A 26,552-nucleotide genomic window follows, 5' to 3' on the forward strand; every position below is an offset into this window, starting at 1 on the left:
TTTATCTCGGAGCCACTTTAAATAAGATCAAGGTAGACAAGTCACCTGGCCCAGATGGCATCCACTCCCGGGTATTAAAGGAGTTGAGTTCAGTTATAGATAAGCCACTGTATCTTATTTTCTGTGATTTTTTTTTTTTTTTTTTCAAGTGGGTCAGTTTCCTATAACTGGCATAGCTAATGTTTCCCCTCATTTAAGAAGGGGAAAAATAAGAACCGCTAAACTATAGACCCATAAGCTTAACATCAGTTGTTTGTAAATTGTTTGAAGGTATCCTAATGGATGCTATACTAAATTATGTAGCACAAAATAATCTCATTTCAGTTCAACAATATGGATTTACTGAAGACAGGTCCTGTCTCACAAATATGCTCTGCTATTATGAAATGGTGAATGAAAATGCAGATCTTGGGATAGCAATAGATATACTATACTTGGACTTTGTAAAGACGTTTGATACTGTTTCCCACAGCCTGGTGCAGAAGCTGAGGATACAAGGACTAGGAGAAAATGTTTGTATGTGGATAGAGAACTAGTTAAGGGACTGAAGGCAAAGAGTAGTGGTAAATGGATTTACTGTATTTTTTTCTCCCCCAAAAGTAGGGAAAAAGTCACTGCGTCTTATAGTCCAAATGCAGGGTGTTCCTGACTTGTTAACTCATACCAAGACGAACCTCCAACCTGCCGCAATGTTGGTGATGCCCTGTAATGTGTCCATGCAGAGGAGGACATAAATGGGCATAGAGGAGGGCACAAAGGGGGCAAATAATAGGACAGAGGCGGACACAGGAGGACACAAGGGGGACAGAGGAGGACACAGGAGGTACAAGGGGCCATGAGGTACAAAGGGGGCATAATCCACAAGATGCCCATTCACCAAGATTGCACCAGGTTTAGTTCATATTTTTCCCCTCTGGTTTTTGTTGTCTAAACCTAGGTGCCTCTTATGGTCAGGAGCATCTTCTAGTCCGAAAAATATGGTAATTATTTTATATAGCACATAATCTTCCGCTGCGATTTACAGAGTACATAGTCGTCTCACTAACAGGCTCATAATCTAATCCCTACCAAAGACCATAGTTTTAGGATAATTTTTAGGGGGAAGCCAATGAACTTATCTGTATGTTTTTGGGATGTGGGAGGAAACTATAGTGCCTAATGGAAATCCATGCAGATGGGGAGAACATGCAAACTTTGTGCAGGTAGTGCCCTGGCTGGCATTTAAACCGGGATAATGCTTAAAATGGGAAACTGTTAGCAGTAGGGTCCTGCAAGGTTCACTACTAGGTTCAATCCTTTTCATTCTATTTATTATTTATAGAGTATACAGAGTAATGTAACAGTCTTTGCAGACTAAACAATATTATGCAGAAGAACACTAAGCAGGATAGTGAATTATTACAACAGGATCTTGACAACACAGCCATATGGGCAGGCATGTATGGCAGATGAAATGTATTGTTGATAAATGTAAAGACATGCACCTTAGACGTACCAGCGGTAGAGCACCATACTAAATAAATGGTAACAAGTTAAGCAACCGTATAAAATAACATGCAGTTGTAGCTGATGTAAATACAATTCTGGAATGCATAAAATGGGAAATTAAATCTTGAGATGCTAGTATACTACTCTCTCTGTATAAATCACTTCTGAATATACATCTTGAGTATGGGATACAGTTTTGAGCACCACACTATAGGACATTGTGTCTGTTTTAGAGGGGCAAAGGCTGACAACTAAATCACAGGGATGGAAGGTCTCGCTTAACAAGAAAGGTTGGACAAACGGGGCTTATTTAGCTTGGAAAAAAGACAACTAAGAGGTGACCTGATTAACCAACACCTAATCTGTACATCAGAGGGCAATACAAAAACTTGGGAGATGAGCTTTTTGTCCCTTAGTCTTGTACAATGGACAAGGGGACATGATCTGCATAAGTAGGAAAAAAGTTTTTGACATCTATTTAAAAAAAAATTTCTTCACAGTAAAAGTGGCTAAGATCTGAAATATCTTACCGCAGAAGGAAGTAGTTATGGTAAATTCTATATCTGCATTTAAAGAGGGCTTGGGTGCTTTCTTTTACATTGAAGGACATCCACAGTTATAATTACTAGGTGATTCCCAGTTGATCCAGGGAATTGTCTGATTGCCATCTGGAGTCTGGAAGGAATTTTCCACCTTTTAAGGCTAATTGGCCCAAACCTATGAATGTTTTTTTCCTTCCTCTGGATCAACTGGGATATGTACGGGCAGGTTCAAGACTGATATTTTTAGTTGTTCTGGTTGAACTTGTACACATGCACAATTTTGAACTTTAATGGGCTTTGCGGCAGACCTCTCACCCTGGAGAAAAGAAGCATCAAATAGCATGGGTCCCTTTCCTGACAGTATCTATGTAGAGGGGCTTTTTTTGGAATGCCTGCACAGTTATGGCCTGGAACTGCCAGGTCATGGGTCACCATTGCATTGCCCCCTGCACCAATGCAAGAGTAGGGTGCAAAGTCATATGTGGAGAGTGGTGTACTGTGCGGGCAATTATAGGTTTGGGGAGTTGTGGGTACAGCCAAAGTAGCCTTGGGTCAGCTAGTTCTATGGCATTGGCACTGAAGGAACGGATTCATGGTGGAAGGTATTCAAGGAAAAGATCTATGGCAAGTAGGTGTGTGCTTTTATTGTTTGTGCATTGTAAGCTTGGATCTGTTTGTGCATTGTCAGCAATGCACATATAGCTTTAACTGTCAAAATGGCTTTTGCAACTTTGTTGTTTGTTTATTGCCTTATTGATTACTACTACTGGGGTGTTTGTGGTTACTGACAACAGTATCAGACCTGGATGAAGCTTGGTGACTCTGGATTCTTGGGGCTCTTGGTATCTGAATGTGATAGAATACATCATGAACTGTTTAAAAGACTCAACATGCTTGTCCATTACATATTTGATTTCTAAACAAATGTCACATGTTGTACAGTTTTGTACTTCTGTCATTTTATTAATAATTCACTCAATGGAGTAAGGTGCCCAGAGAGATTTCAGCTCAGGAGGTGTTGTAGATGTGATCAATGATGTAGATATAAAGAAGACTGGTGAGATGTCAGGTTGCCATTGTGATATTGAAAGGCAAAAGGAAAAGAGAGCTCTCCTTGGTGCATTACCCTTTATTTGCAAAATGATGCACTTAAAGTATTGCGCATACAAGATCTAAACCTTAGTTTGCAGAGGTGGAAGGTATTCCCTCAACTGAGCAGATAAGCCTAAATAAGTTTTATATTTTGTATGTGCAATACTTAAAAGGCATCATTTTGAAGAGAGCAGCCCCAGTAAATACCTGAGTCCTTTGAGATTCACCACATTAAAGGACAACTGTAGCGAGAGGTATATAGAGGCTGCCATATTTATTCCCCCTTTAGCAATACCAGTTGACTGGCAGCCCTGCTGACCTATTTGGATGCAGTAGTGTCTGAATAACACCAGAAACAAGCATACAGCTAATTGTGTCAGTTCCAACATTAACCACTTCAGGATTCGGCGTATGCTTAACTACGCCCCTGAATCCTGAAGTGGATTGCATGGAAACGGCCGCTCGTATGAGCGGCCGTTCCATGTCAGTTCACGGAGGGTGTCTCCGTGAACACCCTGCGAGCCTCTGATCGTGGCTCGCAGGGTAAATGTAAACACACGGGGAAGATCTTCCCCGGTGTTTACATGTATACGGCGCTGCTGCGCAGCAGCGCCGTGGCGGAGATCGGCGATCCCCGGCCTCTGATTGGCCGGGGACCGCCGGCACCTGATAGGCTGAAGCCTATCCTATCCGGCGCAGGACGGAATTCCGTCCTGCGCCGCTCACAGGGGGAGGTAGAGGGAGGGAAGGGGAAGGCGGCCAGGAAGCGCTGCGGAGGGGGGCTTTGAAGAGAGCCCCCCCGCAAGCGCAAGCAGCCGGCGGCGATCAGACCCCCCCAGCAGGACATCCCCCTAGTGGGGAAAAAAGGGGGGGAAGTCTGATCGGCCTGGCTGCTAGCTGATCGGTGCTGCGGGCTGGAGAGCCCACGCAGCACCGATCAGCAAAACCACCCGGTATCCGGAAGTGGTTAATGTCGGAAACACCTGATCTGCTGCACGCTTGTTCAGGGTCTATGGCTAAAAGTATTAGAGACAGAGGATCAGCAGGACAGCCAGGCAACTGGTATTGCACAAAAGGAAAAAAAAACATGGCCGCCTCCATACAGTTGTCCTTTAAAGCACAGTGTTTCCCAAACACCATCACCAATCAGACAGGCACACTCCAGCACAAATACCGTATGTGCTCTTCTATTGCTTTGGTCAGATCATAGACTGTCCTAGACAGTTTCTCAGTGGAGCAGAAAACAGACTATACAGTAGAAGTGCAATGTTAGAAGAGCCATCTGAATATCAACAAGAGGTAAGCTTCAGATCCAAACATAGAGTTTAAATTGAAAGGGGCTACTGTAAAAGAGAAAATAGTACCAGAAACAACAGAGGTACATTGGTCTTTTGGTGAGCATGTGAGGAGAAAGGTTTCCTAAGAATGTGTAGGAACCAATGAATAGTGGAGTGTTAGAGGGAGGTCTAGAGTAAGGTGGCGGGATAAATAAAAGGATCTATAAAATAGGGAACAAATTTAGGGGCAGAGATTAAACCTTGGCACAGGACCAATTCCTAGCGGGAGAAGAGTAAATGAGGAACAAATAAAACTCATTTTTCTGCAAAATTCTAATTTGTAAAGATAGACTGCTTGTTTATTTTAATGCATGGTGCATGGCAAATTACAGTTAAAGGGGCACTACAGCGAAAAACTGTAAAATTTAAAATATGTGCAAACATATACAAATAAGAAGTACATGTTTTCCAGAGTAAAATGAGCCATAAATTACTTTTCTCCTATGTTGCTGTCACTTACAGTAGGTAGTAGAAATCTGACAAGTGACAGGTTTTGGACTAGTCCATCTCTTTATAGGGGATTCTCAGGGATATATTTTCAAAAGCACTTGGTGAATGGTAGTTGCTCTGTCCAGCTGCTAAAAAAAAACTGTGTAGGGAGCAGGGAAGCTGGCCAGCATCATTGTTTAAATCCTTTTTCAGGAATGTCTTTTTAAAGAATAAAAGCCTTGCTGAGAATCCCCTGTGAAGAGATGGACTAGTCCAAAACCTGTCGCTTCTGTCAGATTTCTACTGCCTACTGTAAGTGACAGCATTATACTAGAAAAGTAATTTATGGCTTATTTTACTCTGGAAAAAAATGTACTTCTTATTTGTATATGTTTGCACATATTTTACAGTTTTTCGCTATAGTTCCCTTTTTAAGCTGATTTCTATGTACACATTTGCAGGTTGACCTACTTTGGTATATTCTGTTTCCAGGTGCTCGGATGTATTTTAAAATAGATTGTTGTCATGGTGTTCAGTTAACTGTATTTCATAATGCTGCCAGTGGGTGAACAAAGCAATTTTGTACATGTGCCATGTACTCTTCTTTCCACTTGTTGAAGTATTAGTATTTGAATACCTGTTGCAAGTTTACTGAAAGACAAGTCCACAATTGCTGCCTGACAAGTGACAATGCCCACAGTTCACCGTTCTATTGTGCTTATTGCATAATACATAAAGATGACTCTAAATGTATAGTGCAGTCAGCAACCCATGCTGAATAAATACTTCTCAGTTAGCATTTTGAACTCTGTCATGAATGCTGGCAACTTTTGTTATGAACTTGTTTGGCCCCACAACAAACAGTGAATGGTTTTTTTGGAAGTGTGTGTTATGGAGCAAGCAGTAAGATAGCGGTTTCAGAAGTCCAGGTCTTAAGCCTCATTTACACGTGTAGATGAGGCGGCGATGAGATTAGCCGCCGGATCGCCTCTTCCACGCCCCCACTCGCCGCGCGTGCGCCGGATTCGATTCCCCGCTCGTCCCCGCCGCTTATCTTCCGCTCGATTCCCTGCCATTGTCCCCTAGCGGGGAGCGAGCAGGGAATCGGTGGTGGGGAGATCCGTCCTGTCGGATCTTATCAATCGAGCCGCATCAGCGGCTCGATTGATAAGGAACATCGCGGCCGCATCTACTCGTGTAGATGCAGCTTTAACCACTTGAGGACCGTGGGCTTTACCCCCCCTTAAAGGACTTCCGAGGCCAAAAAGATGAAAATTACACAATACCTTTTATATATCTGAATCCACAGAGGACGTCCAGCGCGTCCTCCGCACCGTACCGCCGTCATTGCTGCCTTTTTCTTTCCCCCCTGGCTCGGCCCGACCCCACTGAACGGATCGCATAGGCTTCCACTACTAAGATGGCCGCCGCCTTGAGCCGCGGCTGCGCAGTACGCTTTGCCCTTAGTGCGACTGCACAGCCTTCAGCCCGCCTCCCGCAGCGTACGGACATACGCTTGGGCAGCATTACGGAATCCGTACGCTGCGGGAGGCGGGCTGAAGGCTGCGCAGTCGCACTAAGGGCAAAGCGTACTGCGCAGCCGCGGCTCAAGGCGGCGGCCATCTTAGTAGTGGAAGCCTATGCGACCCGTTCAGTGGGGTCGGGCCGAGCCAGGGGGGAAAGAGAAAGGCAGCAATGACGGCGGTACGGTGCGGAGGACGCGCTGGACGTCCTCCGTGGATTCAGATATATAAAAGGTATTGTGTAATTTTCATCTTTTTGGCCTCGGAAGTCCTTTAAGGACCAGACTCTTTTTTTCCATTCAGACCACTGCAGCTTTTACGGTTTATTGCTCGCTCATACAACCTACCACCTAAATGAATTTTACCTCCTTTTCTTGTCACTAATAAAGCTTTCTTTTGGTGCTATTTCATTGCTGCTGCGATTTTTACTTTTTATTATATTCATCAAAAAAGACATGAATTTTGTCAAAAAAAATGATTTTTTTAACTTTCTGTGCTGACATTTTTCAAATAAAGTAAAATTTATGTATACATGCAGCACAAAAAATGTGGACAAACATGTTTTAATTAAAAAAAACCCATTCAGCCTATATTGATTGGTTTGGGTAAAAGTTATAGCATTTACAAACTATGGTGCAAAAAGTGTATTTTTCCATTTTGAAGCATCTGTGACTTTTCTGACCACCTGTCATGTTTCATGAGGGGCTAGAATTCCAGGATAGTATAAATACCCCCCAAATGACCCCATTTTGGAAAGAAGACATCCCAAAGTATTCACTGAGAGGCATGGTGAGTTCATAGAAGATTTTATTTTTTGTCAAAAGTTAGCGGAAAATGACACTTTGTGACAAAAAGGAAAAAAAAAAAGTTTCCATTTCTGCTAACTTGCAACAAAAAAAAAAATAATCTGCCACGGACTCACTATGCTCCCCTCTGAATACCTGGAAGTGTCTACTTTCCAAAATGGGGTAATTTGTGGGGTGTGTTTACTGTCCTTGCATTTTGGGGGGTGCCTAATTGTAAGCACCCCTGTAAAGCCTAGAGGTGCTCATTGGACTTTGGGCCCCTTAGCGCAGTTAAGCTGCAAAAAAGTGCCACACATGTGGTATTGCCATACTCAGGAGAAGTAGTATAATGTGTTTTGGGGTGTATTTTTACACATACCCATGCTGGGTGGGAGAAATATCTCTGTAAATGACAATTGTTTGATTTTTTTTTACACACAATTGTCCATTTACAGAGATATTTCTCCCACTCTGCATGGGTATGTGTAGGATTTCACAGGTCATTTTTGTTTCAAGACTACTCCTCACGGTTTAGGGCCCCTAAAATGCCAGGGCAGTACTAATGACCCCATTTTAGAAAGAAGACACCCCAAGGTATTCTGTACGGAGTATGGTGAGTTCATAGAAGATTTTATTTTTTGTCACAAGTTAGCGGAAATTGATTTTAATTGTTTTTTTTTTCACAAAGTGTCATTTTCCGCTAACTTGTGACAAAAAATAAAATCTTCTATGAACTCACCATACTCCTAACGGAATACCTTTGGGTGTCTTCTTTCTAGAATGGGGTCATTTGTGGGGTTCCTATACTGCCCTGGCATTTTAGGGGCCCTAAACCGTGAGGAGTAGTCTTGAAACCAAATGTCGCAAAATTGCCTGTGAAATCCTAAAGGTACTCACTTACACGCACTTAGGGTGTAAAAAAGTGCCACACATGTGGTACCGCCGTACTCAGGAGAAGTAGTATAATGTGTTTTGGTGTGTATTTTTACACATACCCATGCTGGGTGGGAGAAATATGTCTGTAAATGACAATTGTTTGTTGTTTTTTTTTACACACAATTGTTCATTTACAGAGAGATTTCTCCCACCCAGCATGGGTATGTGTAAAAATACACCCCAAAACACATTATACTACTCCTGAGTACAGCGATACCACATGTGTGACACTTTTTGCAGCCTAGGTGCGCTAAGGGGCCCAATGTCCTATTCACAGGTCATTTTGAGGCATTTGTTTTCTAGACTACTCCTCATGGTTTAGGGCCCCTAAAATGCCAGGACATTATAGGAACCCCACAAGTGACCCCATTTTAGAAAAGACACCCCAAGGTATTCCGTTAGGTGTATGGCGAGTTCATAGAAGATTTTATTTTTTGTCACAAGTTAGTGAAAAATGACACTTTGTGAAAAAAAAAACAATAAAAATCAATTTCCGCTAACTTTTGACAAAAAATAAAATCTTCTATGAACTCGTCATACACCTAACAGAATACCTTGGGGTGTCTTTTTTCTAAAATGGGGTCACTTGTGGGGTTCCTATACCGCCCTGGCATTTTACGGGCCCAAAACCGTGAGTAGTCTGGAAACCAAATTTCTCAAAATGACTGTTCAGGGGTATAAGCATCTGCAAATTTTGATGACAGGTGGTCTATGAGGGGGCGAATTTTGTGGAACCGGTCATAAGCAGGGTGGCCTTTTAGATGACAGGTTGTATTGGGCCTGATCTGATGGATAGGAGTGCTAGGGGGGTGACAGGAGGTGATTGATGGGTGTCTCAGGGGGTGGTTAGAGGGGAAAATAGATGCAATCAATGCACTGGGGAGGTGATCGGAAGGGGGTCTGAGGGGGACCTGAGGGTTTGGCCGAGTGATCAGGAGCCTACACGGGGCAAATTAGGGCCTGATCTGATGGGTAGGTGTGCTAGGGGGTGACAGGAGGTGATTGATTGGTGTCTCAAGGTGTGATTAGAGGGGGGAATAGATGCAAGCAATGCACTTGCGAGGTGATCAGGGCTGGGGTCTGAGGGCGTTCTGAGGGTGTGGGCGGGTGATTGAATGCCCTATTGGCAGATAGGGGTCTAATCTGATGGGTAGCAGTGACAGGGGGTGATTGATGGGTAATTAGTGGGTGTTTAGGATAGAGAACAGATGTAAACACTGCACTTGGGAGGTGATCTGACGTCGGATCTGCGGGCGATCTATTGGTGTGGGTGGGTGATCAGATTGCCTGCAAGGGGCAGGTTAGGGGCTGATTGATGGGTGGCAGTGACAGGGAGTGATTGATGGGTGATTGACAGGTGATTGATAGGTGAACAGGGGGATAGATGCATACAGTACACAGGGGGGGGGGGGGGGGGTCTGGGTCTGGGGAGAATCTGAGGGGTGGGGGGGGTGATCAGGAGGGAGCAGGGGGCAGTTTAAGGCATAAACAAAAATAGCGTTTACAGATAGTGACAGATGTGATTGATGGGTGATTAGGGGGGTGATTGGGTGCAAACAGTGGTCTGGGGGGTGTGCTTGGGTGCAGACTAGGGTGGCTGCAGCCTGCCCTGGTGGTCCCTCGGACACTGGGACCACCAGGGCAGGAGGCAGCCTGTATAATACACTTTGTATACATTACAAAGTGTATTATACACTTTGTATGCGGCGATCCGGGTGCTAGCAACCCGCCGGCGCTTCCGAACGGCCGGCGGGTTACAGCGCGAGGTGGGCGGAGCCAGTCCCCGGCAGAGGATCGCGTCACGAATGACGCGATTGCTCCGCCCATGCCCGTACAAGGACCGCCGCCAATTGTACATGCGGCGGTCCTTGCGGGAACCACTTCCCGGCCGCCATTTGTACATGCGGCGGTCGGGAAGTGGTTAAGCCTCATCTACATGGTACAATTTTCCATCAGATCGACCAGTGATCTGATAAGAAATTGCATCGTGTGTAGACATATAAATTGTTTCTGATCAATTTTGCGATAGATTTTGCATTAAGTACCCAAAATCTATTGCAAAATCTACCGCAATCCGATTGGACCGGTTGGAAATTATCTAATGGACCCATTGATCTGATGGAAAATTGTACAGTGTATATGAGGCTGAACGAGAAAGAAATAAGTCACTATTGCTCAGAAATAAAACCTTGTAGTAAAATGTTTTTCACTTCAAAGCTGAGCAGCACAACTGTTGTCCTAGCCATTGCAGCAGAACTGAAGCCTGCCACATACTTTCAATTATGATCGGCCAGAGGGGCGCATGAGCAGCGCCGGCGAGACCACATGTGATTTCTTGCCGCTCTGCTCCTCGGCAGCCTTCTACCGCGAATAGCAGCGATATACAGCACTACCACAGCCCACGTAACCCGGGGTCTCTCTTCTGAGCATGTCGGGAAGAGGCAGGGAAAAAAACAGACCGAAGATATCCACACCTACTAGCAAGCTTCTCCCTAAGGCCCCTCTCCGCCCTACTGAAACCAAAGTGGCCGACGGAACAAGCCATGCTGCACGGAGCGGCTCCTCCACTCCAGACCATCAGCTGGAACCGTCTCCGGACTACAACCCGGACCTAGACCTGACTCCACAACTGCCTCCTATGCACAAGAATCTCCTCACGCATATACAGCGGGTCTTTAGACTAGAACTGAAGGAGGCAGTGAGAAATATCACTGACCAAATCAAAGACCTGGGCCATCGCGTGGACATTATTGAAAAGCAGGTGGACGATATATTCTAAGCTCCCAACACCTTCAAGACACCATTTGCTGCCTCTGAAGAAGCAGGTTATCCTGCGAAACAGCTGTCAGGTTTATGCATATATGTCTTGAAGGTGTTGGGAGCTTAGAATAAAGGTGACTTCGTTATGCACACTGGTGCCCGGAAGTTTCTTCTCTTCTCCTTAATCTGATACAATTGCTCACTGGAGGCACAGTGGCTCCCAACCTGTCAGAACTTCATCTTGTGCCGATTTTTCCTTGCCTTGTGAATTATACAGGAAAAAAATGGGTATTTGTGGGTAAACTGTACTGTTTGATGGGTAAAATCGCTGGAAAAACTGTGTTGATTGTGAACAGGTCAGCGCTTCCAGAGTGATTTACCAGCACTCCTATACTTTCATATTAAAACGCCAATCGCTCAGAAAATGGTGTAGACAACACGTTTGCGTTTCAGCAAATCACTTAGATGAGAACACTTCCATATACTCTGCATTGTACAAGCATTTTGCAAAACGTTAGCAATTTTCAGCCATGCTGAAATCACTTGTAAAGCGCACAAGTGCGAATGGGCCCTAACTGCTATGCTTATTCATTAAAGCGAACATCTTGATGATCCAGAACCAGGCAACGCAGTCAGCCACTGGCTATCTTTAGTTTAGCTCGTTTGAAAACATTTTTAAAACAGGATTTTTACCTGCAGAAACCTCATTTGCGAAAAAAGGGAGATCGATCAAATAAACAAATCCAACAGTGCATGTGATCACTGAGGTGAATATGCAGTGAAGTTACAAAGTGATATTATGGAAGATGCTGTCATGTACAGCAACAATCCTATTCTCCTCTCAGAATTCAATGGCAGATTTGACATTAACACAGTGACGCTTCATTGTGATTTGCTTCCTCAACAATTGTACACTGTTGGTATGATTGGTTGATCTAAATGTAGATATACACTGGGCAACAATCAACCAACATGCACTTTAACTGACCACTAACTGTGCACCTAAACAAATGTTGATTGGGGAGTATTGCTCATTTTACCACTTGACACTTTTGATCAGATTTCAAGAAAAGTGTGTTTCAAAACTGATTGAAATGCGCTCACCTCTTGCTTTGTATCATTACACAGCATGGTGGCTGTTGATCCTCTACCAGTCCTGCCTGCATTTGTTTGATAAAAGAACAACTTTTCCAGATTTCAGTCAAAAGTGATGGAGGGATACTCTAGCCTGTATATATATTTTTTATTTATTTATTTTGATTCAAGGTTATTATCCAGTTCAATGTCTATTTGTCTCAATAGTGTATGACTACATTTTAAAAACCCTTCAGGTCAGCCTTCCAATTAGTAACCAGTATGAAGCCTTGTACACACACTAGATGTTTCTTGGTGTGTGTACAGTGGACCCCGATTCCCTCTATGCATTGGTAATGTGATCTGCCTGACAGATTGTCTTGGCCAACAACATTGTTCTTTGACTCACCTGACCACTCCATCGTGCACGGTGTCTTCTACCGGCCCTCCTTCCCCCTCCATAGCAACAGCACACCTCATTAGCCTGGAGGCCAGCAACACATTTGTACATCAGTGAGTCCCTATACATTCTGGTGACAGGAATTGAAGGTGTGTGTGCACCTTAAAGAAAACCTGAACTGAAAATGAAACATCAAAATAAATATACGCATGTCATACTTGCCTCCCAGGTAGTCTACTTCTCAATTTCTTTCTCCTCTCCCGCGTCCTGTTTGTCCACTGTGATCAAGGGAACTCTCTGTCCTCCATTTTGAAATTGGCCATTACCCCATAACAGCTTTCTGGTCAGCACACTGTAAAACTGTAACATTGCCCACGTGAGCCATAGGGAAACATGGACATTAACTGGCACATCAGTTGTCCTCTCAGCTATAAATGACAGCAACTGATATATTTCAGTTCTGACAAAATGTTGTCAGAACTGGAAGGGATCACTGTAAGAAGAAAATGGTGAGCTTCTGAGTGGAACTAATGGCAAGGTAACTATGTAATGCTCATTTGAAGTTACCGCATGTGTTTATTTTAAATAATTTTACTTAGTACAGGTTCCCTTTAAGCTACATACACACGGGGCACAATTGTCCCCCATTGCATGGCTACAAGAGACCAGGGAGCGAAAGCTCCCTGGCGGCGACAGCTATCTACACGTCTCTCCAGAAAGGCAGAGACGCGGCGGAAGCTGTCTGTGAATGGAGCATCCCCCAGCCGGATTCTCCATTCACTTGCATTGGGTCTCCTGTCGCTAGTCCGCATACACACGCGGACTAGCGACAGTTGCGGCGACAGCTGTTGCCGGCGATTGAGCAAGTCAATCGCCTGGCGACAGCTCAGAGTAGTGATGTTTCGGGCGCACGCGTCATACAAACGTACCCCGTGTGTATGAGCCATTAAGTTTTTCCGGCACCAAGAGTTGCATTCATGCATAATCCAGTGCTACTGGAACTCTTAACCAGGACATTGGAATAGTGAATTCAGTAAGGTGTAGGGTGCCACTGTGGCTTGCCTAAATCCATGCTACCCCCACCACGGTTATGGCTTTCTGCTGTTGGTGCAGTGAGACACATTAGGACACAGTTCTTGTTAAGTAACAATGGGCTCTATTCACAGGGCAGTTCGGTTAAATAATTTTGTTCGGTAAAATACCTCATTCGGTATTTTACACTTTTTTTCCAGATTCACTTGAGGCAGAAGTTCAGTAATTTTTCAAACAAATATGCCTCAATTCACTAAGCCCTGCTCTGTAAGTGTCACCAGCATGTAGCAGGTCAGCAGACAGGCAGGGAGCTGCATGTATGACTCAGAGGTTTTCTCTGCAGTGTATCCTGTCATCCGTATAGATGTGCTACAGCCACCAGGGGGAACTCTTCTGTATGCCAGACTACAGATTTTCACATCTAAAGGGATGCAGAAAAGCCCTCAAAAATGTCACCTTCCTCTGCTCTGTGAGGGCTGGTGCACACCAAAACCCGCTAGCAGATCCGCAAAATGCTAGCAGATTTTTAAACGCTTTTTTTTATTTTTATGAGGCGTTTTGCTAGCGTTTTGCGGATTGCTGCTGCGGTTTTCAGTATAGTAGATTTCATATATTGTTACAGTAAAGCTGTTACTGAACAGCTTCTGTAACAAAAACGCCTGCAAAACCGCTCTGAAGTGCCGTTTTTCAGAGCGGTTTGCGTTTTTCCTATACTTAACATTGAGGCAGAAACGCATCCGAAATCCAAAAAATGCCTCACCCAGGCATTTTTCGTTTCTGCAAAACGCCTGCCGCTCTGGTGTGCACCACCCCATTGAGATACATTGACCAAGCAGATCCGCAGCCGCAAGTGGATCTGAAAACGCCCAAAAAGCCGCTCGGTGTGCACCAGCCCTTACAGTGAAAGACCCACCTAATACCCCATCACATAAAATCGGAGTGAGAAGCAGGGCTCTGTGGCTCTCCCTGATAGCTACCTGGTTCTCTCCAAAGGCTGTCTGTCAAATCTACCACACAGAGACAACATGGAGAAGAGTGAGTTATCAGCTTCTATGAGCTGTAGAAAATTACCGAACACTTTTGCCCGGTAGTCCAAATTCGGAAATCTTTGTGAATTGCAACTTCTTGAAGCAATTACCGCCCAAGTCTGTAATTTACCTTACTAGTCGGTGATACTCCTTTTCTGTGTGGATATAAGTTTAGTGTATTGTAATTTGGGAAGGTGATCGGTAAAATCAAATGTTTTCAGCATTACCAAATGTGGTAATGCTTGGTGAAAAGAGCCCAATGTGTTGGCTGTCTCCCTCTCTAGCCACTTCAGTATTTTTATTTATTTCAATTCTTAATGTTTGCTTTAAAATATCATTTAAACCCTAAATATCTCCACAACCCACTCTGTGATTGGCCGCCTCACTAAATATAAGATTAAGAGAATTAATCACAGAAAGGACACCTTGATCACTGCTTTGGTGCCATGGACAATCTACTATCATGTACATACTGTATATACTGAAATATAAACCAAAATAATGGCCTCTAATCAATTATCGAATTAGATTTGGGTCAATGCAGAGGGCATAAGGCAAAATAACGCCCACTCCCTTCTGGTCCCACAGCCATTGGTGTCCCCATGTAAAAATATACACTGCATTGTGGTGTCATTTCTTTCCCTATATCTCCCTCCATGTAACTAATCTCATCACCAATAGTTCCCTCTACTTATGTAGATTACCATTACCTACCTTGTCTCCTCTATCATCAGAGTATGCTTCTTGGTCCACTTCTGCTGCAGACAGCCTCCCACCTCACTCATTCATCATTGCCAGTATGAATGTTCCAGGGGTTGATTCTCTGCATTTTATTTTTTTGTGTCTGCAATTGCATTTTGTGATTCTTTTTTTCCCCCTGGATTACCTTAGATGAAAAAAAAAACATGTTTGCAGTTGACCATCGAAAGAATCAATTTTCTTTGAACTATACAGTTTATTCTGAGTGGTCCACCCAAATCCCCAAAACGTTAACTTCGGTTCATTGGCTTCCAGTACATTTGCCTTATACAGTGATAAAGTGCTAAAGTGTTTTCTGCCCAGACAGCCAATTGGAGCCAAGAACCTAGCGTGTCTATAGCTGCCCCAATTGGTCGCTGAGAGATTGGGAATAAAGGTTCATCTAGCCCAAATGGTATTTCTCCCCCCCCCCCCCCCTCTTCCTACCCCTTCCGTTTGAAACTGCTCCATTGTGCACCACACTGTTGTCCCTCTGTACCCTCAATAACAACAACTGGTCTGTATGTCGAGTCCCATTCCTTGTAACATTTGTGCATTTGTACGCGCCTTTAGATAGTGAGCCCTACTGAGGGACCGTGGGTGATGTTTTATGTAAGCTGTAAAGTGCTGTATATTTTGCTATTCAATAAATGCAAAAAAAAATAATTACCATTGCTCTTTCTTCAGGTACTTTCTTGATGCAGATGGTATTTGATCCTATCATGCATTTATTTTCTCCTTGTCTTTTACTCCCACATAGGAATGTTGGAATACGACCCAATCAGGAGGTTTTCAATACAGCAAATTCGTCGTCACAAGTGAGTTAGATTTGAAGCTGGCATTTAAATATGACATTGTAGTGGAAATAGATTATCTGCATCCATAGACTGAATTGTATTTGCTGCAGAAGGGTGATATAAACTTGTGTTCACATCTTTTAACTGAAAATTATGCTGTTAGTCCCTTTCATACCATTTTATGTTGCCCCTCACAACCTGTGGTAGCTCCAGCTTCAAATTTTGGGGGGTGGGCACAAAGTGGGCGCAATGGCTGGCTTGTGAGGCCCCTTTGTAATCTGTTACAGTATGTAAAGTGTATTCAACAGATATTTCATGTCCTACACCATGCAACCTCGTACACTTTTACACAGGAGGTTGGGGTAGTTGTTGGTTGGAATACATTGGCCACAGCTGCTGCTAACCCAGAGCTTAGCCTTTACATGAACAGAACGTGGGTTGGCAGTGCAGTGCCCCAGCTGGTTCCCGTGTAGCCCTGCCACTGCTCACAGCATGGTTAATGTCTTTAACTTCATTATCATGCATACTTTAAAGCCAATGGTTACCAATCTAAAAATAAAAAAGTCAGATACTCACCTAAGGAGAGGGATGGCTCGGTCCTAATGAGCCTTCCCTCTCCTCTCCCGGTGCCCTCGGTGCTGCGCTGGCTCCCCCGTTCGCGTCCGCAGCTGCAGGGACTTCGGAGGTCTTCGGGAGCACTCGGGCTTCCGAAGACGGGCCGCTCCATACTACGTATGCGCGAGTGCGTCATAGAGGGCGCTCGCGCATGCGTAGTATGGAACGGCCCATCTTCGGGAGCCCGAGTGCTCCCGAAGGCTTCTGAAAGCTCCCTTCGGCTGCGGAAGTAGCAGTATTTGACCGAACTGGTCGAATACTGCTATGGGGGATCCTGCGCGGGACCGGGCATCGGGAGAGGAGAGGGAAGGCTCATTAGGACCGAGCCTTCCCTCTCCTTAGGTGAGTATCTGACTTTTTTATTTTTAGATTGGTAGCTGCAGCGCTGCGTAATATGTTGGCGCTTTATAAATACAATAAATAAATAAATAAAAATAAACATTCACTTTAACTTTCTGCCTGTTTTTTTTTTTTTTTTCTTTACTAGCCTGTCTGTACGCTATTACAGTATCTTAACCACTTTGAATCCACACCTTGTTTCCCCCTTACAGACCAGAGCAGTTTTGACATTTTAGCCATGTCCCTATTTAGACAGCAATAACTTTATCTTTACTTATGAAACCTAAATGAAATTATATCTTTTTTTCAAGACAAACTAGGCTTTCATTGTATGGAATTTTTTTCCCTCGAACAATTTTGTTTTCTATGCATTTTAATGGGAAAAAACATCTTCTCAGTTTTACTAATTCCAGTTTAAAAATAAAAAGTGCTACTGTACTTAAATTATATTCCTGTCACGATTCATGGGGAGGATGTGGGAGTTTGAAATAATGCTACAGTGTGTATTTTTCACTATAAACTGAGAAAATGAAAGTATTTTTAATAAAAAAAAATAATCTTATTGGCTCAGGGAACATATATTCCCTTTCACCAATTAGTGTTGCAGCAGACAGTGCACAGTAGCAAGCCCAATCATGCACAGCTGTGCTTCAGCTACAATACTTACAGTATATCTATGTCCTCCTGGCTTAGATTGTCCCAGAAGATGCAGATATACTGTAGTGGTGGATGAAGTGGGTAATGAAAGTACCATAAGTCAGTGTTCCCAACCCTGTGCTCATGGCCCACCAACAGTGCATATTTTGTGGAAATTCACACAAGTAGATAATCAGCTCTGCTGAGACACTAATTACCTCACTTGTGAATGTTTGTGGTTTTCTGCAAAACGTGTACAGTTGATGGGCCTTGAGTACAGGGTTGGTGGACTCTGCCATAAGTCATATAAGCTTATATGAGAAAGTAGAGGCTATCGGCATGATTATTCAGAATGGTACAGTACACTGATTTGGTTGAAAGGGGAACATTGTGTCAGAGAATGCTGAAGGTTACATCTCCATTTATAGTATCTTGAGAAGCATAGAAGAGTATTTACATTCACATTTCTGGTGAACATAGGCATCATCTGGAGGGTTGATGGTTATTTTTTTATGATCGTAGCCAGATTGTCAGATGCATTAGGGAACTGGAATGTTTAACCTTACCGTACAGTCTCATAGGCCTGGAACCCACTAGCAGCATTTAAGTAGTGTTTCCCGATTGCTAGCAATAGGCAAAGTGGTCTGGCAGTGGATTCCTAAAAGTGTGGTTTCACGGCTGCGCTTGAACTCCTCGATTGGGCTGCAGATTTTTGGGAGTGATCCCAGAGTGATTGAACTGAAGGGAGCTTGGGTTCATGCGGTGATCGCATCGGGAATCACGATAAAATGGCAGGCTTACACAATTTTGGATTGCAAATGCCTTCGATTTCTGAAATCCTGGAAGTCCAGTGGATCCCAGATTAGGCTCAGTTAACAACTTGATAGAGCGTCAGCATGAAAACGAACATGTGTGATCAGCACTATAGAAAACATGAGTGGGTCTGTTCTGCATGTCCACTGGTCCACTGCTGTCTGCTGTGGGATATAGTCCTGCAGTGGACCTAATGGGAACCAAGTGTAAGGGCTGATTCATACTACAAGAGATTTTTAAGCACTTGTGATTTTGAAAAGCTCTTGCTAATGCAATGCTATGGGGGATTTTTACAAAATCACATCACTCCAGTGTGAACACTCACATAGTATAGCATTAGCTAGAACTTTTAAATTCACAAAGCGCTCAGAAAAGCTCCTGTAGTGTGAACAAGCCCTAAAGGTTCTGTTCACACTGTTGAATGCACAGAGTTTGTGATGCATGACCTCACCGACTATTCATTTCACTTAATTGGACACTGCACAAAACTTAAGGCAGATTCGACCAAGAGACAAATATCTCTCTAATCAAATCTGATAAGAGGGAGATCTGTCAGCTGCCCATACATCACAGGCAGATTCCTAATCAATTTCAGCTTGAAATCTCTTGGGAATCGGCCTTGTGACGCGGCATATAACCGCATCACCGCCCCTACGCTGTCCCCTCTAATGATAATGTCCCCCCCGGTACCCAGGTGCAATGTATACATTACCTTTCTTCCGACTCTGCTAGTCCCCACAGGCTCCGGGCGCACTCCACTCGCCATACACATGCGCCAGATGGTTGCCTAGTAACGTGGTCGCGTGTATGACATCTGACGTCATACCCGTGCACCTTTCTAAGAAACCATGTGGGGCGCAAGTGTATGCACAGCGGAATGCGCCTGGAGTCTGTGGGGACAAGCAGAGCGGAAGGGGTGGAAAGGTAATGTACCTGGGGGGGCACACATCTATCATTAGGGGGGACAGCGCCGGGGAAACGTCAATTGTAGCAAAATTGCACGCCGTTCCTGCCACGCACCCGATCGAGCATGTCGTCCCAACATCTTGCAGCATGCGAGATCGACTATGCGACCAATTTCGAGTTCGAAATTGGTCACATTGTCAGTCGGGCATGTACTTGGCTGCACCGATTTTCGTCCAATTTTATTATAATAATCGAATCGGATGGTCGATAGGCCGCCAAGTCGCCTGATGTATGGCCACCTTTAATCATCAGTTGTGATTTGGAATCAAAGTGCAACATACTGAACTACAGTACAATCTTGTTATAGTAAACCTCTGGATATAGTAAACTCAGTCCTCGGGTCCCAGCAAATGCGTCGGTATCAATATACAATGTATGACCAATTCTGGTGTAGTAAACTTCTGATATAGTAAATTACTTTACCTGGTCCCTTGGAGTTCACTATAAAGGGATTCTACTGTAGTAAGAACAAAAGCATTGTTATCTGTGCATTGTGTGTTTACCCTGCATACCACAGACTGGTGCATTGGACAATACTGCATCACACATATAGGGCCTGTTCTTACTATCGCTGAAGCGATAGTACTTTTTAAAGCACTAGCGCTATTCTAACCCTATGGCAGTGATTTCACTCCTGCGATTGGCGCTGATTGCGGGGGATTATCGATTAGCGCCAATCCCAAAATGTGTTACCTGCAGCATTTTGCAGCGATTCTGCGGCGATTGCAGTACAGTGCTTAGTAACGCGCTGATCGCGATCGCTCTGAATCGCGGAAGTGTACAGTGATTTTATTGCGCTAATCGTGGTAAAATCACTTGCGCAAAGGGCAACAGTTTTGCGCTTTTGAGTGTGAATGGGCCCACAGTGAAAAGAATGTCTATTGTTACAGCATACTTGCTGTGATATGTACAGATTATCTTCTAACACTAGTGCACCTCCCTGATAACTGTACTGTAGTGGGTTTATTAATGAGCACCTAGATTTTTATGCCCAGGTGACTTTAATTCTTTTCAATCAATGTCTGAGTAATATGCTAATATTGTATAAATACAGGAAATAAAAGGTCCTCTCTCCAGCCACCTATCCAAGCGTTTTGAGAGTTCATTCATGGCTTTGGTAATGAACTGTAAGGAAACCTATAGTGAGAAATATATATATATATATAGGCATCCATCTATAAGGGCTTGTCATCCATGCAGAGCAGTGCGATTAACCACTTATTTATGCATTCCCTATTAGAAAAATAGCGATCATTATCTGCTGCCTCTAATACATTCTGAGTTCAGAACCAGTATGCACAGCAGGTTATTGGACTCACTTGTTATCCCCTAGCTGCATGCTTGTTTCTCAGACACTGCTGAAGCCAAAAGATCAGCCTGACACCTTGCATTTTATAAAAGGGAATTCTCCTCTCTACTTCAGTTCCTGTGCATTCACATTATGAGTTAAATATATACTGCATTCTCATGTACTTGGTTTTGCTCTCTCCATCTCCTTTTTCCTGCATCTCTACCTACACCTCTACGTGCTGAAACTTTCACCCTCCCTCAATTATTCTCCCCCCTTTGTGCTTAGAAGACACTGTGTGACTCATCTGCTGAGCGCAGAAAGATGTGCAGAGTAACAGCAGCATCCCCCCTCCTTTACATCCTCAGCTGGTTGCCACAGCAACTGGGTCACCCCTCTCTGCGCTACACTCCATCAGAGGGAAGAGAACCAGAAATAAGAAATGGGAATTTTTGTCCATCTCTCAGGAGCAGGGCATTCCAATATTTCACAGCTACTGCTGTTGTCAACATCATTTCTTTGTGGCTATATGTATAGATATACATCACCATGCTTGCAGTTAGAAAGATGCAGTCAGCTTGTAAAGAGCAGAGCAGTGGTATAAGTGTATATCTGAAACAATACATGGTGTGAATAGGCCTCCCCGGCTGCATGTTCATATTAGTCTTGTTGCTCAAACACTGCTGAAGCCAAAAGAGCATAAAAATAGCTAGGCAAGGGGAAATCTCATGATCCACATTCACTCTCTATTTGACAGATATTAAAAACTATTTTGGTCAGTAAAAAAGTACACTGCATGTATGCAAAAAAAAAAAAAAAAAAATTAGAAAAAGCAGTGATACAGCTGAATTAAAAGTATAATGCAACACCTGTGGGCCATTGAGAAGGTAAAGTAGTTGGCAAGTGATCCTCATGTACAGAGCGTGGCTAGCTAGCCTGCCCCAATCCTTTTTTGCAATTGTACCCATTAATGCAATGTCCGAAGCCTAGTGAATTTTTCATATTTTAATTGCAGCTGGTTCCGACAGAAGCATCCACAAATGGACCCTCCTGTGCCCATTCCCCCTAGCTCAGAAACCAAGGACCGCTGGAGGAGTCTGACAGTTGTGCCTTACCTGGAGGATCTGCACGGGTATAGTGAAGATGAGGACCTCTGTGACTTGGAGGATGAAATCATCTACACACAAGACTTCACAGTTCCAGGTAAAGCAGGTTCTACTGAGACTTCACAGGGCAAGGAACTTAGAAATACAGGCAAGGCTGAGGGCTGCAGCTTTCCAACAAAATGGAACTTGCTGTTTTCTTTTATCTACCTCGAGGAGCTAATCAGTAATGTACACTGGCATTAGAGGCTGTTCTTAAAACTTATGTGAAGGAAAATATAATATAAAGTACAGCTTTAATCTCTCACATGTTTTCATATTCCATGTTCATAATGTGTTTAAAGGGGAAATCCAACTTATAACATGTTTGAAACATAAAATTATAGCATAACTCCGCTTTTTACCGAGTATGGTTTTAGACAAATTAAACTGCAAGGAGATAAAACATGGCACACCTGGGACCCATTTGTATCATCAGCTGTCTTGGATCTGTGCAGTGCAGGCCCCTGGCATGAACCTTTCCCTGATTTATTGCTGGTTTGGGAGATACTAAAGGATCCGAAAGATGTTTCTGCTACTGAAGTCTCAGGAATAAAGGCACAAGAGATAATGTTTGAACTGCTGTCCAACCAGCAAGAGGCATGCTGTAAAGCCTAGAAGTGAACCCTGGTACTGGAACGAAATTATGCAAAACTGTATCTTGTGAGATACAGAACGTAATATTTTAGCCATTATGAAGCTGTATATTAACCTGCTGAGCGGTCTGGACGAGCTCAGCTCGTCCAACACCGCCAGAGGCTGCCGCTCAGGCCCTGCTGGGCCGATTTCCACCAAATAAAAAGCAGCACACGCAGCCGGCACTTTGCCAGCCGCGTGTGCTGCCTGATCACCGCTGCAGCGCGGCGATCCGCCGCGTGCAGCGGCGAAAGAGGGTCCCCCCAGCCGCCCGAGCCCAGCGTAGCCGGAACAAACAGTTCCGGCCAGCGCTAAGGGCTGGATCGGAGGCGGCTGACGTCAGGACGTCGGCTGACATCCATGACGTCACTCCGCTCGTCGCCATGGCGACGAGGGAAGCGAAACACGGGGGGCCGCTCATTGCGGCCTTCCGTGTTATTTCTTGCCGCCGGAGGCGATCGGAAGATCGCCTCCGGAGCGCCCTCTAGTGGGCTTTCATGCAGCCAACTTTCAGTTGGCTGCATGAAATATTTTTTTTTTTATTTAAAAAAAACCCTCCCGCAGCCACCCTGGCGATTTAATCAGAACGCCAGGGTGGTTAAATGAACCTAAGCACATACAAAGTCACAAATGATTCAGATGTTATAGATCAATGGTTCTCAAACTACGGCCAGCGGGCTGAATGCGGCCCCCCAACGCTTTTTCACTGGCCCCTCAAACACACAAAATGTATAACGGAGTTGTGACCCACTGCACCTTTAAATATCGGCGGCCCGCATATAGAATAGCAGTGTTGGCACCACCCATCCACATAAAGTAGAAGCCAGCGAGCAGTAACTTGTTGGGTTCCAATCCAATTCTGCATCAGGTGACAACTGGACTGCAGGCTGTCACCTGGGTATGCTTCAATGTCTGGTGCACAGATGCTCTTCGGGCGCCACATGGCTGAACGGCTGCTGCTGGGAGTTCTCCTCCGAGGATGATTGGGGGAATCAATGCCTAGATTCAATGTAATGTCTTTTAACATAATTTTATGTATGTTCTGGCCCCCCAACAGCCTGAAGTATGTTGACTCGACCCTTGACCGTTTGGGAACCCCTTTTATGTAGATCTTTGTGCCTACAATACTGAAATGGGTAGAAAGCCTATTCAACAATTTCCTCCATCAACCCAAAAACTGGAAGATTGACATTAAGATAAACTGTCTTTCGTGTATTTATAACTTTAGTAGGGACATTGCGTTATGAGCTCCTTTGTAGACAGGAACTGAAGTGGATGGTGCTGTGTACTCTGTAAACCAATATGCCAGTGCTGTATAAACACAGGAACAATAATGGCCTTGGTTAGGAGCTGGTGTATGAAAGGAAACTGTATTGAGCGGGTTATGGAGTTTGCCATCTTTATTCCCTTTTAAAAAATGTTACTTATCTGGCTGTCATTATGATGTATTTCTGGGGTACCCAGAACCAATATGCTCAGCAGGCTATCTGATTCATGTCTGATCTCCTTGCTGAATGCTTCTTCTGGGAATGTTGTTCAGAAACTGTGGAAGCCAAAAGATCAGTACAACAGCTAGCCACTTGGCATATATAAAAGGAAGATAAATTATCAACATCCATATCCACTCTCCCTTAAACAGAACTTGGCCTTTGTATACCTTACTCTTCTGAAATCCAATTCACAGTACAAAAAGATTTCCACTTTCATAAGCAGTGTTTTGTTTTTTTTCCTCCTTCACAGGGCAGGTGCCTGAAGATGACATGTTTGCACAAACACAGGGCAGTGCCCTTACCAAACAGCTATGTATGAATGGCACAGAAAATCAACTGAAGACTGAGAGAAGAGTCAGTTCTGCATCCCAGCGCAAAGCTAGCACATCAGGGGGCAAAATACGCAAACTATCCGCCTGCAAGCAACAGTGACCTGGAAGTACTCTCTGCAAGGTATTTTATAAGGACCTTGGGACACACCTATGCAAAATAAACATGATTCTAATTTTGTTTCTATTCTCTGCATTTATATATGCTTGAGTTAGAGAAGGAGACACTTGAATATCCCTACTGACTAGACAGTGATAGTGTACTATTGTTAAATTAAATCTTTGTTGTAAATGACTTCTCACAAAAGGTTAGCCTGTGTGTAACCCAAATTTGAGAACCATTTCTAGTAACACAAGGCGAGAGCAAGTCCTAAAAATTTGGTGCAAGAAAACTAGAAAAGTGAATGGGAGACTCAAAATAAACTTAAGTTCAATTACAAAACGGTAAAACAAAAAATCACAGTACAGCAGAATACCTCATACAATTTTAAAAACATGGTGGAGAGCACCTCTGATGATACATTAACCATACACACATCATGCACAACAACTCTCAGGATTCCTGACTAAACTCTCACAAACTACGGGTAAATGAGCTGGACAAAAGAAAAACTGATGAAACTTTGGCTTTCCCCAGAAATGCTAGTGATATTGCACGTGATGACTGAGCTGGGCTTTCAGCCTCTGCATGTCCAGTACTTAGATGGATTGTGTCCTTTTCATCCATACTGATCGAAACACAAAGCTACGAATTTCTGTGAGTTTGCGTTGTGAGCCCCCCTTGTGTAAGGAGAAGCATTCAACAGGGTGCATGATCCATAGCAACCTGTGGTCTGAGGCAGCAGGATCCTCTGTAGTGGAAGCTACTCCACCAGGGGCCAAGGTGCACTATTGTGCCACCTCCTCCCTTATTTTTCATTGTGGTTTTTTTTTTGGGGGGGGGGGGGGCTTCAGGATATTTTAGTTGCTGCACATGTATGCTTATTCCCAGGTTTTAGGTTAAACCAGATGAAACACTGGTAGAAGCTTTTTGTTTTATTAAAGCTAGCAGCAAGTTTTTGGCATCCATGCATTTCTAAATTGATGTCTTAAGAGCTGAATGCCAATGCATATGTTGTGTAAAACACTTTTAAGGCCGAAATGGCCACCACCATAAAATATTTTTTTTAAATGTTTAAGGGAGGCGAGAACTTCCACAGCCCTTTTCTCAATCCCTAACATACTTGTGATATAGGCTTGGGATAAAGGAAGAGTCATATCCTCGCCACTCTTAAAGCACTCCTGCACAGCACACAATAAAAAGTTTTCATTCCACATATAAATGCTGTAGACATCCCCTGGACTGAGCTATCTGTCTGTTTAACTAATCGAGAGTGTAATTGGCCTGATCAGTAGCTGTAAATGAGAGCGACCCTTGGCTCTGCCTGTATAGGAAAAGACTGAGGCTAAACCCTTTCTGTGCTCCCTGCAAAGTCAATTCAGTTAAAACTTCGGGTGTTTTTAGGAAATTCCATAAATTATGATATTTGGTCCCTAAAGGTTATTATGCTGTGCCTGATCTTTTAGAGCAGAGAGGATGTTCTGAGTTTAGATCTTAGGCAGCCGCTGGAGAGATACGTAGAGAGCGCACTTCTCTTGCACAGACTGGCCGAAGTTACTAGACCCCATACCGGCGATGCTGAAGGCTGAGGATGGGTGTGTTTGAGCGATCCATGCACATGGGGCTGTAGGAAGCCCCAGGTATGTATAAAACTTTTATTTTGGATCGTCTCTGGTACACTGTAAAGTTTTGGGAGAGGTCCTCATTCACCTGAAAAGCAGAACGTTCATGCGCAGATCAATTCAAATTTTTCAATATCTGGACAGTCTGCTTCTCTTTACAGAATCAAAAGGAGTGCTGAGTAGTCATCTGAAACAGATGGCCTAAACAGTCATTATATTTGGCTCGTGGGGGTAATTTTAAATGGCTGACTTATCTCTTTATCCTCCCCCAGCCCCAGTATATGCAGAGTAGTGGCGCGTTGTTAGTTGTGATTCTCGCCTCCTCAGGGCTCCAATGATGTTCATCCATCCTCAACTGGGGCTGAGGGAGCACAGAACAGGGGGCGTACCGCTAGACCACCTAATTTGCTATATGGGGGAGAGATCTCTATACCACCAGTAAAGCCAAATGGTCGTTAGTAGACACCAGAAAACTGAGGGAGGACGGACCACTAGACGCCAGGGAACTATATAGGGGAGGGATGCCTGTTAGAAACCAGGGAAGTGCATTATGGAGGGAGGGGGTCATTAGAAATCAAGGTTGACACATGACTTGGTCCTAGTTTTCAATTTTGG

General features: G+C 44.0%; 1 protein-coding gene across 1 annotated transcript in view; it reads left to right on the forward strand.

The window, feature by feature from the left end:
• Window positions 1-26,552, forward strand: part of STK11 (serine/threonine kinase 11) — an 83,900-nt gene that overhangs the window by 47,270 nt on the left and 10,078 nt on the right. The window contains exons 7-9 of the mRNA XM_068233988.1: window positions 15,925-15,982; window positions 21,634-21,821; window positions 24,137-24,339. Of these exons, the coding sequence (XP_068090089.1) occupies window positions 15,925-15,982; window positions 21,634-21,821; window positions 24,137-24,318 (428 nt within the window). The 3' untranslated portion in view covers window positions 24,319-24,339. The remainder of the gene's footprint in view (window positions 1-15,924; window positions 15,983-21,633; window positions 21,822-24,136; window positions 24,340-26,552) is intronic.

The sequence above is a fragment of the Hyperolius riggenbachi genome, chromosome 1 (assembly GCF_040937935.1).
Source record: "Hyperolius riggenbachi isolate aHypRig1 chromosome 1, aHypRig1.pri, whole genome shotgun sequence".
NCBI classification, from domain to species: Eukaryota; Metazoa; Chordata; class Amphibia; order Anura; family Hyperoliidae; genus Hyperolius; species Hyperolius riggenbachi.